Here is a 17174-nt window from a genome sequence, read left to right on the forward strand (position 1 = left end):
AAAACTATCCAAAGAAGGGAGAACAGGCCAAAGGGACATGAATATCTAGCAGCCAGAAAAGTGTCTTCTATGTGTGGAAGAGAGGTACATTAGGTTCTACCACAGCCTAAGTCAAACATCTAAGAGTACTGGATGCCTTTTCTCAAATTCCATAATTATCAAACAACCATGTTTCTAATCTTATTTACAAGGTACAGATTTTTTATTATTTTTTTAATTTCTGGAAGGGAATTCTTCTCTCATAACAAATGAATATAATAGGAAACAAGCTCAGACCCTAGATCAGAGCTCTTAGTAAAACCATGTAGACCAGGCAAGTAGTCCTGTTTGCTCCTTCCTTACTACCGCCAATACAATAGTTAGAATAAGGTTCTCAGTGCCAAGCCTTAGAATACACTGTCAATTTTACAATTTAGTCCTAAAATGTAGCGATCAATTCTTTTCAAAGAAGTGTTTCCTCTCTCAAGGGCTGACTAAAAACTACCACTTCAGAAAATTTTGCTTTTATTTATAACCTCACATACAATCTTGGAGCAACATACCAAACATTTAATCTTTCCAAAATCTCAACGGTAACGGCTTATATATAAAACACTATCTCATCACAAAATACATATACTGAATACAAAATAACAAGGTTCAAATCAAAGTTGTTAGGTCACACCTAAATTCCAAAGGTTTTCAAATAAAGCCATGAAATAATGGGAACATGGCTTTCAAAAAACAGGTTAGAAATGATTTAGGACATACATACACACACACACACACACACACACACACACACACACACACTTTTTTTTTTTTTTTTGAGGGCGCAGCTCACAGTGGCCCATGTGGGGATCAAACGGCAGCCTTGGTGCTACCAGCACCATGCTCCAACCAACTGAGCTAACCGGCCACCCCACAAATTAGAAATGAGAGCAATAATGTGATGTCCGCAAAATCAGCATACCCAATTTGGGAAAATGCATATATTCATCTCATCTAAATCAAACTAAAAAACAGGTGTCTCTAATAATCATTTTCTCCTTTAATTCTTTTTTTTAAAGTGTGTTTTTCCAGGACCCACCAGCTCCAAGTCAAGTACCATGTTTCCCCCAAAATAAGACCTATCTGGACCATCAGCTCTAACGCTTCTTTTGGAGCAAAAATTAATATAAGACCCCGTCTTGTTTTACTATAAGACCACGTATAATACAATATAATATAATACATATAATATAATAGCTGGTCTTATTTTACTATAATATAAGAGCCAATCTTATATAAGACCGGCTCTTATATTAATTTTTGCTCCAAAAGATGCATCAGAGTTGATGGTGCGGCTAGGTCTTATTTTCGGGGAGACACAGTAGTTGTTTCAATCTAGTTGCTGAGGGAGGGCACAGCTCACAGTGGCCCATGTGGGGATCGAACCAGCAACCATGTTGTTAAGAGCACCGCGCTCTAACCATTAACTGAGCTAACCAGCCCACCCTTTAATTCTTACAGCACCAGTTACCTCTGTAAGTCAACTTACAGAGCTTGAAATTCTAAGTCAACTTTGCTCATTCAACTTTTCACTTAAATTTGCTATAGCCATACCATCAGATTACAAGAAAATTGATTAGATAATTAAAAATAAAATATATATAGAGAAGGTGACAAAAGTGTATACACATTTTAAGAAAGGAACAAACTGTATTAAAATTATAATATAATGAATGATGCTAGCATTCACTTGATTAGAGCCATCTTTTGAGCGAATGTCATACGACACGTTGCTACAGTGGTAATTCAATTCAACTTCGAAAAGTAATACACAGATAACATCTCTTAAAATATGTACATTTTTTGGCACCCCCAGTATTGCAAGTATAGGAAAGAACAGCATGCTTTTTGTTGATTTTGTTATATTCTCCCAAAGAAAAGTTAGTGGTCTAAAATAAGTTTGCTAATATGCAATTAGCCCTATTTACTATCCTTCTTTTCATTCAGGTTTTAAAGGTAAAAACTTTGATTTCAGCTAGTATGATACAATAAATGTTCAGGCAAGTTAATAAAAAAAGTTCACAATTTCCTCTGTTTCTGTTCCTACCAACCATTAAAAAATCATTTAAAAAAATTACACTCCTTCCTAAGAACATAATTTTCCAAAACACAAGATTAAAATGTCATGCAAAACTTCAGTTCTCAAGACAACTAATAATTCTTGGTCAAGAAATTACAATTTTGTATGTTTCTTGCAGAACTATCACCGGATTCAGGGGTACGTTAATATTATCAGAGAAGCTGAAGAATATTGCTCTCTTCATTAGACATGCATATACTTTTAGAGGAGGGGCCCACATAGTATACTTATTTCCTGAACCTTACACCACTAAGAAAAGAGAAAAGAACAAACACTTTATTTTATCCTTAACGTCAATGACTTACTAGTTAAAATAAGAAATTCCAGTTCCCTAGACAATAAAATGAAGACTTCTAGCAATCTACTTGCATTTATATATTTATAGATATGATGTATATATTTAGCAAATATTGTAGTACAACAATTAGTAAATAGTTTATTTTCAGTAACATTAAAAAAGCCATTATGTAAATCTTCAGCATGTTTCTTAGCATAGGAACACAATTATCTAGAAAAGATCCTCTCACCTATGAACAAAATCATATATAAAAATGAGCTCCACCCCACATTAGGTTTTAGTTATACAATCACCAAAAAAATATGAGAACTGCATATCAATCTAGAATATTTAACTATAAAATTAAATCATAAAGTATGCTTTGGTTTGGATAGTCAAGTATGTACATGCATCTTCAAAGACAGCAAATTCATAAATTATATTACTAATTTCAATCACTGATTCATCAGTCTCTCTTAAAATAATCAAGAACTTAATAGGCAGCTGCTTTCATTTGATTATAATTATTTATAAAGCAAGAAAAAAGCCCATATACTAATATAACAGGTGTCTTGAAACTCCATCCTAATACACTAGTCAGACAAAAGGGAACATTTAACTGTATTCACTAACAAAATATCCTTGATCCTTAAGGTTTGCTATTTAATATTAACTTAAAATTCTTTCCATAATTTTTTTTACAAATATGTATCACATTACTAAGAGATGGTAGGATTAAAAACCCAGTGAAAAATCTAATTGTATAATAAGCACATACACAGACTTTTCTTAAAAGTACTGATTCAAAATAATTCTATAGCAGTTAACCTTGTTTTGATAGGAAAAAAGGTGAAGATACACAACTATTTAACGTAATGTCTGAAAACTGCATGAAATAGAAATGCTAATGTTCACTTTAGTAGATAAGCACAGATAAAAATCACTTGGTACATAATAGGTGATGGACGTATGATACAGAATTACTAAATCTCAAATAGTTGTTTCAGATAAAAAATGAAATTAAGAATTTAATTTCTGAGGTCTGAGCATTAGTAATAAAAATAAAACTGAGGAGAGACATAAAGAATTATAAAATATAAGGAAAAAAGAGTAATTTTTTAAAAAAAACCTTCTTTGACATTATAATTATGTATTTGCCCAGAGTATGAAATGGCAGTAATGATATTATTTTACCTTTATCTTGAACTTCTTTTGAAAAGCGCTCCCTTTCAATAGCTGATTCTCTCTCTATTCGCTCTATTTCAGCCAATGCATCCAATTCCACTTCATCATATATAGGTCCCTGTTGTGATACCTGTTGCTGATTCTGTACCACAGAAGTCTGGGGCTGTTTTGTAGCAACTGAAGTGTTCTGTTGTAAAACAGGCACTTGATTTGCTGGAAGGAATGCTGTTTGTTCTTGCTGCGACAAACACTGAGCAGCATTTATTGGGCGGTTTACATCCTGTGGAGTAATGGGTGTTTTTGAAGTCTGTCCTGGGTACTGCACATTAAAAGGAATATCATTTTCTGAAACATTGCTATTTTCCATACCAGAAAGCATATCCTCTTGCTGGTCCATGTCTGAAGACCTTACACGAGAAAGTCTTAATGTAAGTTTAGTAGAGTCCTTGGATGGAGAACTAATGATATCATACATTGCAGCTTTCTCACTCTGGTCTTTTTCATCCTTGCCTAATTTCATTTTCTTTTGCTTCTTTTGTTTTCTTTCTGGAGAATCCAGCAAGATATCTGGTGGAACATCTCGAGGTGATGAACAAGGTAGAGGCTGAGACTGTAAAATTAAAGGTGGTCTTGATCCTAGAAAAACGATTCAACAGGCAAGAATGAACAATTGTGTAACTTTTACATTTTCTTATACTGTGATAGAAACATTAAGTATTAATAAGTGACAACATAGTAATGCTATACCTTCAAAACTAGTTGAAACACTCCTCATGAACACAAGTAGAGACTTCTGATGAATGTGTTCAATAGGTTGTTTGTTCTAAGTTTTCTCTTTCTATTAGGTTGGTGTAAAACTAATTGAGATTTAAAAGGTTAAAAAAAAAAAAAATTGTAAAATCCGCAATTACTTTTGCACCAACTAATATCTTAAGTTATCCTTCCTTCTTTTGCCCTTTCCTCCCTCCCTTCTTTCCTTCCTTCCTATCTGTCTATCCATCCTCATCCATCATCCTTCCATCCATTTCTCCATCCATCCTTCCTCAAGAATTAAGAGGGAAAACAGGCTGGTTATCTGGGCCAACCACCCATGCCATCGTTACTCCTCCCTGGCATCTGAATAACTTCTCACCCTGACATTACTTGAGAGCCATGTACCTAACTCTGATGCCAAGTTAACAAATAAGAGTTACTCTGGAAGTTGCTATCTCTTCCAGAAGCTGAGTTATTTTTATCCCTGAAAATTCACAGATTATAGATTTTGAAAAGCTCATAAAAGTTCAACCCTCACTGTATAAAGAATGTCCCTGATCAAAAAGTTGGGACAGTATCTGTGGAAAAAAAATATCTTTACAAAGGCAGCCAGTTAGCTCAGTTGGTTAGAGCGCAATGCTCTTAACACCAGGGTTGCCAGTTCGATCCCCACATGGGCCAGTGTGAGCTGCACCCTCCACAACTAGATTGAAACTACTTCTTGACTTGGAGCTGATGGGTCCTGGAAAAACACACTTAAACTAAATACAAGTTTAAAAAAATAAAAAATCTTTACAATAAAAAGGGAGATCAGTTCATGTTTTAGATGGCTATAAGAAGAAATACTCATGGATAGAGCTCATCATCAGCTAAACTGCAACCAACTAAAGCTGATGCTTTAAAGTGGCGTATAATAGTCTCTACAATAAAATGGTAATTCAAATTATCAAACTTCTTAGTATTTTTAAAAAATAGCCCAAACCTTGACTTAAATTCAATTTTGTGAACCTATTATACATAGAAGACCATATAAGGTTCTTTGTAATTTGAAGATAAAATAAAATTCATGTCCATAAGACAGTATAAGTCATTAGAAAAAATATAAACTAATATCTTGAGATTAGCGGAGGGTCTATGGAAGATCAGTCATTAACTTAGAACTTGAAGAACAGATTGGATTTTAATAAGCAGAAATGAAAGTGGATTTAAGAGATTCAAGGAGGTAATACAGAACAGGTCAGATATTGATAAACGTAAGAGGTGAGAAGACTTGAAGATGATTCAGGACTGGAACAGCATAAAGAGAAATAGGAATGGCAGAAAAAACATTGAGAACAAATTTGAATATGAATTTGAAGTACCGGCTAGATACGAGGAAGGTTTATCTGGAAATGAAAAATTACAACTTGGGAGATAGGACTAGAGCCAAAGACATTGATTTGGGCTTCTTGTTCACAAAAGTAATCAATGCTGCTCCCAAAACTGAGTAAAATAGCCAAGAAAACAAGTACAGTGGAAGATTAAGTTTAAAGATAGAAATCTTGAGAAATGAGAGAGCAGAGAGAAGAGTTAATGAAGACAAACAATCAATGAAAGAAGTAGGAGGAAAGCAGGTAGATTCAATATGAAAGGGATAGAGGATGGAGAAAGCCGATCAATAATTTTAAATGTTTAAGAGAGGTAAGAGGTTTGTAGTTTGCACTGACTCGATTTATCAGTGAGAGTGATATTGCATATATCTAAAAACTATCAACAGTTTACAGGAATAAGTACAGATTTGTTTTTTTCCACAGTAAATGAAAAACAATAATTTTTGGTATCTCGATCAAAAAATTTGAGTTCTTTACTCAACTTGAAATATGAATGCTGAAAGAAATTTTAGTTACAACAATACCTTTAGGAGTTCCATCACTTCCAGCAGGCGAGCATACTGGCTGTGGAGACCTCAACGGAAAAGATGCAGCATTCCTCATTGTTGAAGAATCTCCATCCTAAGAATAGAGTATAAAATTTGTATCTTGAATGATAAGAAAGGCCTTATAGAAATCTTAAAGAGAACCAATAAAAGACATAAATTACTGACAGGTAAAGTGTTGGTATTCAAAAGCATAATTCTTCTGCACTTTCCTGTTTTCTTCGTGGTATATCTTAGAAGAATTGAAATTGTATCCAAAAGAATCAACAGCCTACGCATGGCAATGAATAAGAAAATTGGTATTACTAGTATGCTCCACTTTTGTTTGCTATTTTCTACAAAAGGAGCTGTGAACACCCTACCAGGCTGTAAATGTCTTGAGAGTTCACAAGTTCACTGTCATCTCTGTATTTCTTTAGGTACATGTAACTTATATAATACCACCAAACCAATTACAAGACAAATTTCCGGTACATGGAATATTTAAATAACATCAAAACAGCATTAAATTTCAGAGAAAAAGTTTTATACAGGTCTTAGAGGGAAAAAGAGCTAAGTACTAATAAGTAAAGGTTCATTATTTAAGAGAACATTTTTGTATGAGCATATGTTTAAAAATAAAGTTACATTTCATTAAGAACCTAAACCTCTAGACCAGGGGTTGGCAAACTTTTTCTGTAAAGGAACAGGTAATAAATATTTTAGGATTTTTGGGCCACATACAGTTTGTCACATTATGTTCTTTTTTGTTGTTGTTTTTTACAAACTCTTTGAAAATGTAAAAACCGTTCTTACTTTGTGTGTCAGACTACTGGCCAGTTTACCAACTCTGCTCTAGACTAGGCTCTGTGGGTACAGAAACCATCCTGTTCATAGCTGGATTCTCTGATCTAGTATAATCCTTGATATACGTAGATATCCTTTAAATTGTGGAATTGAAACACTAGGTTATCAGGCAAATATGAGAGCTCTTTTATTACCTTAATGATAACTAATACATTACATACGTCACTACTTAGCCTGTGCACCATGTGTAGGTAGTCGTCACTTGAGCCATGTCTAGGATTATCAGCATGATGATTAGCTGAACTGCCAGACAACGGGCCAGAAACTTTATTATCATGTATGTTTCTCAAACCACCTGCAACAATGGGACTTGATACCGATGCTGAAATTAATAAGAATTAAAAAAAAGCTTTATAAAAATAAACTGTTGAAACTCTTAGAGGACAACAATTATACATGACATATTGTAAGCATGCAGAAATACAGAGAATAATATAATGAGCACTCCTACACTGACTATCCAGATCTTGATCACATCTTAACATGGCGCTACATGTCATTCATGTGCCGCATAACGAGGTTTCAATCAACAACGGACTGCATATACCATGATGATCCTATAAGATTATACCAGAACTGAAAAATTCCTATCACCTAATGATGTCCTAGCCATCGTTAATGTTGTAGCCATGGTAATATGGTAGTGCAACACACTACGCATGTTTGTGGTGACGCTGATGTAAACAAACCCATATTTACCATTGCATTACAACTGCCTTGTTTTCAGTCCAGTAACATGCTGCAGACTAGGGACAATAGGCTAGACTTAGTAGGCTCTACCACCCAGGTTTGTGTAAGTGCTCTAAGATGTTCGCACAATGATGAAATGGCCTAATGGTGCATTTCTCAGAGAGCATCCTCACTGGTAAGTGGCACATGACTATTTTTGAACTGAAGTAAAACAGTAGAGATGGTCGACGCTCTCTATATATCTGCCTATTCTCCTCTATTCCCTTCCCCTAATTCCCTAAAAGTAACCACCAGATTTGAGTTCAATCTAACTACATCTTGACATCTTCGCTATGAATGAATATATTCCTAAATGATAATAACCAGCATTGTTTTGCATATACTTTTATATAAATGGTAAATGTATGTATCCTTCTAAAACTTGCTTTTTAATTCAATATTATGTTGAAATGTATCCATTTTTATATATTACGTAATTTTATATTCATTTATATGTTAAAAAATTTTATTCTTCTGAGTAATATACATAATTTATCCATTCTTATGTTAGATGTTTATATTGCTTCAATATTTTTATTGTTATAAACAATGCTGTAATGAATATTATTGTATGTGATTTTTTTTTTTACAAATGTATTTAGGAGTGAAATTGCTAGATACGTCCATTTTTAAACCCTAGGAAACATTAACAATATAGCCTCCCAAATTACTTATGCCCATTTGTACTCTACTGGTAGTGCATAAGAGTTCCTACTGCTCTACATCCTTGCCAACAACTTTCGTCAATCTAAGGATGAGAAATGTCTCTGCCACTTTAATTTGCACCCTTGATAAACAGTGACGCCAAGAATCTTTAAGTGTATTGGCCATTCATTCCCTCCTTAACACAGTACCACCACAAAAAGACAGTTTCCTATATTTTCTTTTGAAAATTTTACAGTTTTCTTTTTTCACATCAAGTCTTTAATTCATGTAAAATTTATTTTTATGTGTAGTGTGAGATAGAAATCCCAATTTTACTTTTTCCATATGGATAACTATCTCAGTACCATTTATTAAAGAAACCATTATTTCCCCATTAAGATATAATACCATATGTATCAAGTTCTATTTGTTCATGGTATGTTCCTAGGCGCTTTATCAAATTCCACTTCACCATGTTCTACTCATTGATTCCCGGACTAATGTTACAATAAATCTTGATTCCTGTTAGATAGAACCGTATCTCATCCCATTTCAAAATGATCTTGCCTATTCTTGAACTTTCATTCTTCTGCATGTATTTTTACAAGCAGCTTAAGTTGCTTTTATAAAAACCCTGCTTGGGATGTTTATTGAAATTGTATTGAATTTACACATGTGGAGAAAATTCTCATCTTTACCCTATTGAGCCCTTTCATCCATGAAGAATGCGTAACTCTTCACTTTCTTAGGTTTTCGTTTATAGCTCTTTCAAAAGTTTTATGATTTTCTCCACAAAGAGAATTTATTCCTAGGTGTCATATAGTTTCCCTTGAAATTTTTAATAATATTTTACAAGACTATACTTATAATTGCTTATTTTAGGTGTATAAAGAGGCAATGCAATTAATTTCAATATTATGATCTTGTATCCAGTAATCGTGTGGAGTTTTTATTAATTCTATTACTGTGTTTGTAACTTCTCTTAGGTTTTCTATGAAGACAATCATATCACTTGAAAAATGAAACTTTTCATTTCTTCCTTACCAATAATTATATATATTTTATGCTTATCTTCCTGTATTGACTAAGACACCCAATAAATAAAATAAATGATACGCTAAATAAAAGTGGTGATTATAGGCATTCATGTCTTATCCTTGATTTCAAGGAAAATGTTTCTAATTTTTCACCACTAGGTGGATTTGCCTTTATCAGGATAAGATTGTCAGGATAAGGCTGTCCCAGTCTATTCTTCTCCAGTGAAAACTCAAAAATCATTAATGGAAGTCGAATTTCTTTTTGAATACTCTTTTGGCAACTATTAAAAGGCTCACAGGATCCCCATCCTCTTAATCTGAATTATATTGTCTAATATTAATCAATCCATGTATTTCTCATATACATCAAATTTTACTACAGAGGTTGATAGCACTGCTTATTTGGTTTTGTAATATTTAGAAATGTTTCCATGTTCATAGACGATGACTAGAATGTTTTATGATTAAAACATCTCTTCACTGGATGCTTAGTAAAATGTGAATAAAACTGTCTGACCATGTTTTATTCCCTCCCCTTTAAGGGAGACAGATTTTTGAACTACAGAAGGAGGTATATGCATTTTAAATTACAATAGATATTGCCAAACTGCTTTCTAAAAAGGTACCAATTTATACCTCTATCAAGACTGAGGGAATCCCTGCACACTTGTTGATACTAGGTATCATATAACTATAAAAAGATGTATTTCACTTTAATTTTGATTCACATCTCTTTGTGAGCCAGGTTTACCACATTCTCATATACATATTACACTTTTCTGTATCCAGTTTGCTTTTCTTTTAGTAAATTGTCTACTTTTTTAGTCTACTTTTGTCTTATTCTTATCAATCTCTGTAAGATCTTGGTGTGTTAAAAGTTAGTATTTTGTGTTTAAATTTTGAAACTGTTTTTCCACATATTTAACTTGTCCTTATTTATGGTCTCTCCTCTTACATAGAAATTTATAATTAATCTGGTGTTGTTTTTTTTTCATTTCTGGAATCCAGATTTTAAGTGTGCATAAATAAGGCCTTCTCGACTCTAAGATTACCAAAACTTTACCCATGTTTCCTTCTTATAATTTTATGATTTAAAATACATGTAAATATTTTATCTATCTAGAACACTTTTACTCTAGATAATCTAGGAATCCAATTGAAATTTCAAAATGCCTAGCCAATCAAACTCAACATGATTTATTAAACAATCCATTCTTACATACTGATTTAAAAATGCCATCTTTAGAATGACAGAATTAGAAAAATCACCATTTTCCAATGACCAGTGTAAAAACTGATGAAATGAGAATCATTATCTAATGCTAAACCTCTTAGGTAAAGGATTAATGGGGACCAGGATATTTACATGATCTCAAAGTATCCATCTTCAGATTACTTACTAACTGCAAGGAGAAAAACAGTACTTATACAATGAAGAGATGACGTGGTCACCACCTAAACACCACTGATACTGGGACCACTTGACAATATGTGCATTCTGATGTGAAGCAACATAAAATGCACATAACTTATCTAGTACTCTTGCCAAAAACATAACTAGAAACTAATAAAGCTTTTAAAGATAACTGCTAATAGATAGGAAATATGAAGAATATTTAAGCAACACTATAAGGAAATAGTCAAGTCTAGAATATGAGATAGTCTACAAAAGTACCACACCCTTCATAAAAACAAAAAATTCTGTCATGGGGAAAAAAAGATATGGGTTTGTTTCAGATTAAAAGAGCCAAAAGAGATGTAAAAACCAAATGCAATTATGAATGATTTATTTAGGACAACTGGTGAAAACTATGGACTGGATATTAGATGATACTATCTAACTGTTCTTAATTTTTTTTAGGGGTAAATTATTACATTTGGTGTTTATATAGGAGAGTTTTCTTCTTTTTAGCAGATGTATTTAAAGGCAAACAGTCATGTTTGTGACTGTTGGTGAAGGGGTTTATGGTATTCATCTTTCAACTTCTGTACATGATTAAATTTTTTATAGTGCAAAATTTAAAAACTATTTTAAATTTTAAAACTGTATTAAATGTTATCTTTAACATACTCCCATATATATCTGCCTTATTCTGGATTCTTTTCTGTCTCATTTACTTATCCATTTGTTCCTTACCATACTAAATTTTCCAATTTATAGTAACTTTTATATCTGAGTGGGGCTAATCTCGAATGACTTTTTAGTTCAAGTATCTGAGAATTTCCAAGATATGACACATTACTGAACAGACCCTCAGACTATATTTCTCTTTTGAGTTTGTGGTTTCAACTTACTCTTTTGATAAAGCAAGGTTCATCTTGTTAAAAAACAGCAAAAGTATTTAGAGTAAAAACTTATGTTCTTCTGTACACATACTTATGTGTATGTGGACATTTTCATCAGCAACAAATGTGTTCTTTGAATATTTTTCCTCCTGTTAATTACATTTAAAATGCTCCTTCTACTTATTATGCCAGAGCATACTATTTTACAAGTATCAAGAGCCCACATACATAAATACATACTTATGTTCAGCACTCACATTAAATTCTGTAATTTTAGAGGTGTCTATTCCAAATGTGTGATTTGCCTCCTGGTTTTTCCTTGAGTTAGTTAGTATATGAAATAGTTTCAACCTAGTATTTCATTATCTAGATTTGGAAAAGCAGCCATGGGCTGTTTTGATGGCTGATTAAGTTAAAAGCTTGTAAGTTAAAAGTTTATAAATGAAGAAAATTTGGACATCATGCATAACAAAAAACAAGAATACATAGAGAAATTAATGACTGCAAATTTTAAAAATTTGCTGTTAATTACGGGGGACAAAACCATAGATGTTTATTATATTATTTTGCACTTTTTAAAATTTCTCCAAAAGTACAAATAAATTTATACTAATAAATTATTTAGCAGCCATGACATACATCACAAGGCACTGTAATCTTAAAAAAGACATATTATCACATTTGACTTCGACTGAGAACTAGTATTCTAATCCCAGATTTTTATTTTTTAGGGAAAGTACTGTTCTTTACTTGAAATTACTTTCTCCTTTTATGGAGTTAATATTCCCTTTCTTTTATAACTTGCTAGGAAGAGATCTTTGTGTTTGCGTTATCAAAGTGTTTGCATCTAAGATTATTAATTTTCCTTTATTAGCACTGCATATACTTTATAGTAAAATTATACTATATAAACTTTACCAATTAAAATGTAATTTTTCTTTGGCTTAGTGTATTGTAGGAAGAAAGCCCAAATAAAAAAAGTCATTCCTAATTTCATAACTAGATGTACTCAAGATGTATAATAACCTAATCCAAAAAGTCAAATGAAACTAATCTTTTTACTTTCCAAATTATGAATCTCCAAATGGTAAATGTAACATGTTTTTTATTTAAGCCACATCTTAAAAGGAATATTTATTGACAATAGTATTTTAGTTTCTGTTTTAAATATTGTGAAAAGAAAGAAATGAATTTGCTTGAAGTAACAGGTATTCTCTGTAATTAAATAAACAACATTTCTTACCTTGTTGCATCTGTGGATGTGTTGTATAACTTGAAGGATGGGAATATGGCATGTATCCTGCAGGGCTTTGTGGGGCATATGGACTAGGCACTGGGCTATTTTGTTGTGGCATAAATCTGTTCCCAGAGCTTGTCTGTGGTGGCACAAACCGGCTAAAACCCAAAATTCAAATAAACAATATCAGGAAATGAAATAAATATGCTATCCCTTGAAATTTCACTGCCATAAAATTCTCCAAGTTCTAATCTAAAATAAAACCTATGCAGACAGAAAAAATTTGAAAAATAGTCAGATGCACAAAAATCACTCACAATTCATAATCTGAGTTACACTACAGTTTATAAAAACTGAGGTAATACATTTATTTTATTTGCATAAAGGTATTCATTTATTTAAGGTACATAAAGCCATGCGCCCCAAATTCTACTCTATCTCAAACACATTAGTTATTTTAACACATTTTTTTGTCTATATGAAGTTAAGTTACTAAAATGATAGTTACTTCAATTAGTATACTAGAGCATTTCCACATATAATATTTTAAGGCAAATGTTCATGTGGGTTACTATTTAAGGCTAAGCATTTCAGCTTATGAACTACATATAATTCACCATTACATAAATGTATATATACACTGTATATTCACAAGCGTATTTACCACAGAAAACAATATGTAATAAAATGATACACACATATGTATATATATATTACCTGGAGGGGCTATGTGAGATAGTGGTTTGTTGATAATTGGAAGATGCAGGACTACTATGCATGGAATTCTGAGAAAGTTTATATTGAGACATCATCATTCCTATAGAACACACAAAAATGGTAAACATGTTATTCTTCTAATGGTAAAGTATCCTTTCAATGATTTAAATAAATTGTTCTTTCATAAACACTCAAAAAGTTTTCTGCTCTTTTTTAACCAACATATTCATTTTGAAGAGCAAAATATAGAAACTGTAAATTTCAAGTACAACCAATTTGACTGAAACATTCTTTTGTTATTATAACTAATCTAGGATCTGTGATAGAGATTAATTTTTTTAAAATTTTACTTATTTAAAGTTCTATCATATAGCCTTAGAATTGAAAAGAACTTTTAGAAGTCACTTTAACTCCTGATTAACTACTAAACAATTCCTTCTACAACAGGCCTTTGGGTGGTCTTTCGATTATATGGAATACTTTATTACATACATCTCCCATCCTTAGGAGCTTAATTTCACAACACTATTTGTTTCATTGTGATTCAGACCTAGGTTTTTAAAAGTACTTTATTGAATGGCCCAAAGTTTGAGCAGCTACATTCCATCTAAAAGTCTTTTGGTGCAAAACAGAATGCTTCTATTCTTCCACAGTAATTCTTTGCCACATATTAAGGATTAAATGAATATTTGATTAATGAAGGAAAATGTGAGGTTAGCTTTCAGATTCTCACATTTCTTTTTAAGCTAGACGCTGTTTCTTCAATTGTTACACAAATGGCATTTTGTTATACATGAGACAGAGAAAAATTCAGTTATTTAAACATTTTTAAAACCAGAGATAAAAATCTCCGATTAACCCTGAACTTTTTAATGATATCCATAGCCAATCTTTTTGGGAGCTTCAAGTATCACATCATATTTCCACATTTCATTTCCTGCTGTTGATGTAAAAAGTGTCTTTTAGAGTACAAGGGATTCTAGCTCTAAAGTCGTAGTTGAATGAGATGAGGGATCAAAATCACCTCAAAATCTACTAGTAATACTACTCTTTTATATATAGTCTAAATTGCAACTTTTGAGCTTTCTCTTCCTACTCGAATTCAATATTAAATCATATGTTCCATAATTTAATAATTTAATTACTATAATTATTGTTGCTGGGGTTTTTCTTTCTCTCTTTCTTTCTTTTTTTTTTTGACAGGGAGGGCAATACTCCCTAAGATGGGAGTTAAAAAAAAATATCCCCCTGAATTAACTAACAGGCTGAAATCACTGGCACAGGCTGAAATTTACTAGTTTGAAAGCAATGGCTTTAAAAGTAAAATGGACAAATGAAATTCTAATAGTCCTTTCTGGTTATTTCAAAGCTCCAAAGAAGTATAAATAAAGTGTTTTGCTTATTAAATTTTCACCATGTGTGACTCACATTTACACTAGCAACTAAGAATCATCTTTAAAAATTTTAAAGCCAAGTATCACTAGAAAAATGCTTTAAAAACTCACATGTAATTAATTAATTTTTAAATGCTAGCTTATGTTTTTACAAAGTAGGATATGGAGAAATCAACCAACATTTTGGACTTAAAAATAAGTATACTTATAGTACAAAACAAAATATGTGTCTGAAAGGTAAATACTCTTAAAAGTTTTTTATTAGAGTGATTTACTACCCAAATTATTTAAAAATATGTTACCTAGATGTAGTATAAATAGCCTTAGAAGACTTCCTTTATTCAATCTTATAGTTACGTTACCCTATACTAAATGCTCCTATCCTATCCTATTAGTCTTTCTTCAAATCAACGATCTCTATTTTCTTTCATTCCAACATTCTCCCAGAGCAAGTGCAATTCTAGTTTTCCTTTCACCATTCGCATCTCTCTCCTACTATTGCATTCTAGCTTATTAGTTCTGGTGAAGATAGTCTTGCCCTGCATACCTGCCTTTAATTGCTGAAAAGTGATTTGGGCAGAGGCATGTCCATGGATTCACTTTGGGGAATGGATAGTTAACTATACAATTGCTTTAAAAACAGAATTTACACACAAATACACAAAATCAACACACTAATACTATTAAAACATCGAAATAAAATTAGGAGATGGGGTGGGAAGCTTCATGGAGGTGTTTCCAATAAATCTCTCAATATTTTTGAACACGGTTAATCAATTAACTACGCTGGACCTTCTTGAGCTGTCTAAACTATTTCCTTCTATTTTAATCTTCAGAGCCAAGCAAATACTTGGGCTTGCCAAATGCAGTAAGCTTAAGACCAAAACAATGCACCTAACTTAAAGGTACTCGTTTACTATGTAAAAATTATACTTCTGTTGAACGTCGTATTTTTATGATTTTTATAATACTTATTATAAACAGATTTTCTCCTTAAATAACTTATTATAAACCTATTTTCTGTTTCTAAGGCAACAGGAGTGTTAAACCAATTACTACATAACCCTGAATGTAATCACCATCAATACTAAAACTAATGCTAAGTATATTTATTTATACATGTACTACTGCATGTTGAAAAGCTCTGCAAATATTTTTATTTGATTAATGAAAAGACTTCTTTCAAAGCAATTATACGATTTTTTAAAATAAAGCTCTTTGAATAAACTAATAGATTCTGAAATATCTAACAAAATACACTTTAAGCTTTGTCTAATTTTCAAGGAATTTAGTTACATATTAAACTGCACAAATATTAACATCCATTTAGTTTCTTTCTTGGCTTGATTAAAGGGATCAACGCAGCATTCATTGATGATAGACTTGCTTGTTAAAGGAGACATTTCAATTTAATTACTACATGTGAAACAAATTCTGTTATGGACCCACAAAAAAATATACTACGAAACTGAATTATTAAGAACCTCACCACTTTGTACATATCTGTTCTGCATACTTTTCTCCCTGAAAACGTTAGGACTCCTTGCCAGGACGGCCTGCAACAAGACTGGTATGTCGCCTTCTGGATCATCACTGCCAAGGTTATCTTTCAACTCTCTGGCATTGAAAAAAATAAATGTCATTAATTAAATAGTGATTGATTAGTTAAGAATTCATTATTCTACACTGGTTAGATAGCAATTCATTAGTGATATTCAGAAAAGGCTGAGGCAGAAAATCAAGAAGACTTATGGTATAAAAATAAATCGCACAGTATGTCTATCAATTTCATGGATTGAGGCTGCTATTTTTGGAAGAAACAGAATTATCAAAAATGACAGAGGAGAGTTTTTCACAGGACACCTTTTTTTTTCTACTTTACTTTAAACAGGAAAATAAAGCCCAATACCTATTTTATGAAACTATGAGTTTACTTAAGAATGTTCACATTAGTTTCAAACCAGAAAACAGTCTACTGTAAACTATTCAAAATAATGGAAGGGTATAGAGGTGATAATTATGCATAGAAGTTGATATTTGGGC

General features: G+C 32.1%; 1 protein-coding gene across 3 annotated transcripts in view; it reads right to left on the reverse strand.

The window, feature by feature from the left end:
• NIPBL (NIPBL cohesin loading factor) overlaps positions 1-17174 on the reverse strand; it is a 186638-nt gene that overhangs the window by 84196 nt on the left and 85268 nt on the right. For 2 of the 3 annotated variants that reach the window (XM_081054409.1, XM_081054410.1), the window contains exons 4-9: positions 16621-16748; positions 13738-13837; positions 13027-13178; positions 7248-7408; positions 6220-6316; positions 3582-4208 (exon numbers count right to left, since the gene is read on the reverse strand). In XM_081054409.1, the coding sequence (XP_080910535.1) occupies positions 3582-4208; positions 6220-6316; positions 7248-7408; positions 13027-13178; positions 13738-13837; positions 16621-16748 (1265 nt within the window). Of the gene's footprint in view, positions 1-3581; positions 4209-6219; positions 6317-6408; positions 6506-7247; positions 7409-13026; positions 13179-13737; positions 13838-16620; positions 16749-17174 lie in introns of those variants that run through there. The other variant, XM_081054411.1, reaches the window with a different exon arrangement.

Source organism: Rhinolophus hipposideros (assembly GCF_964194185.1).
Source record: "Rhinolophus hipposideros genome assembly, chromosome: 7".
Lineage (NCBI taxonomy): Eukaryota > Metazoa > Chordata > Mammalia > Chiroptera > Rhinolophidae > Rhinolophus > Rhinolophus hipposideros.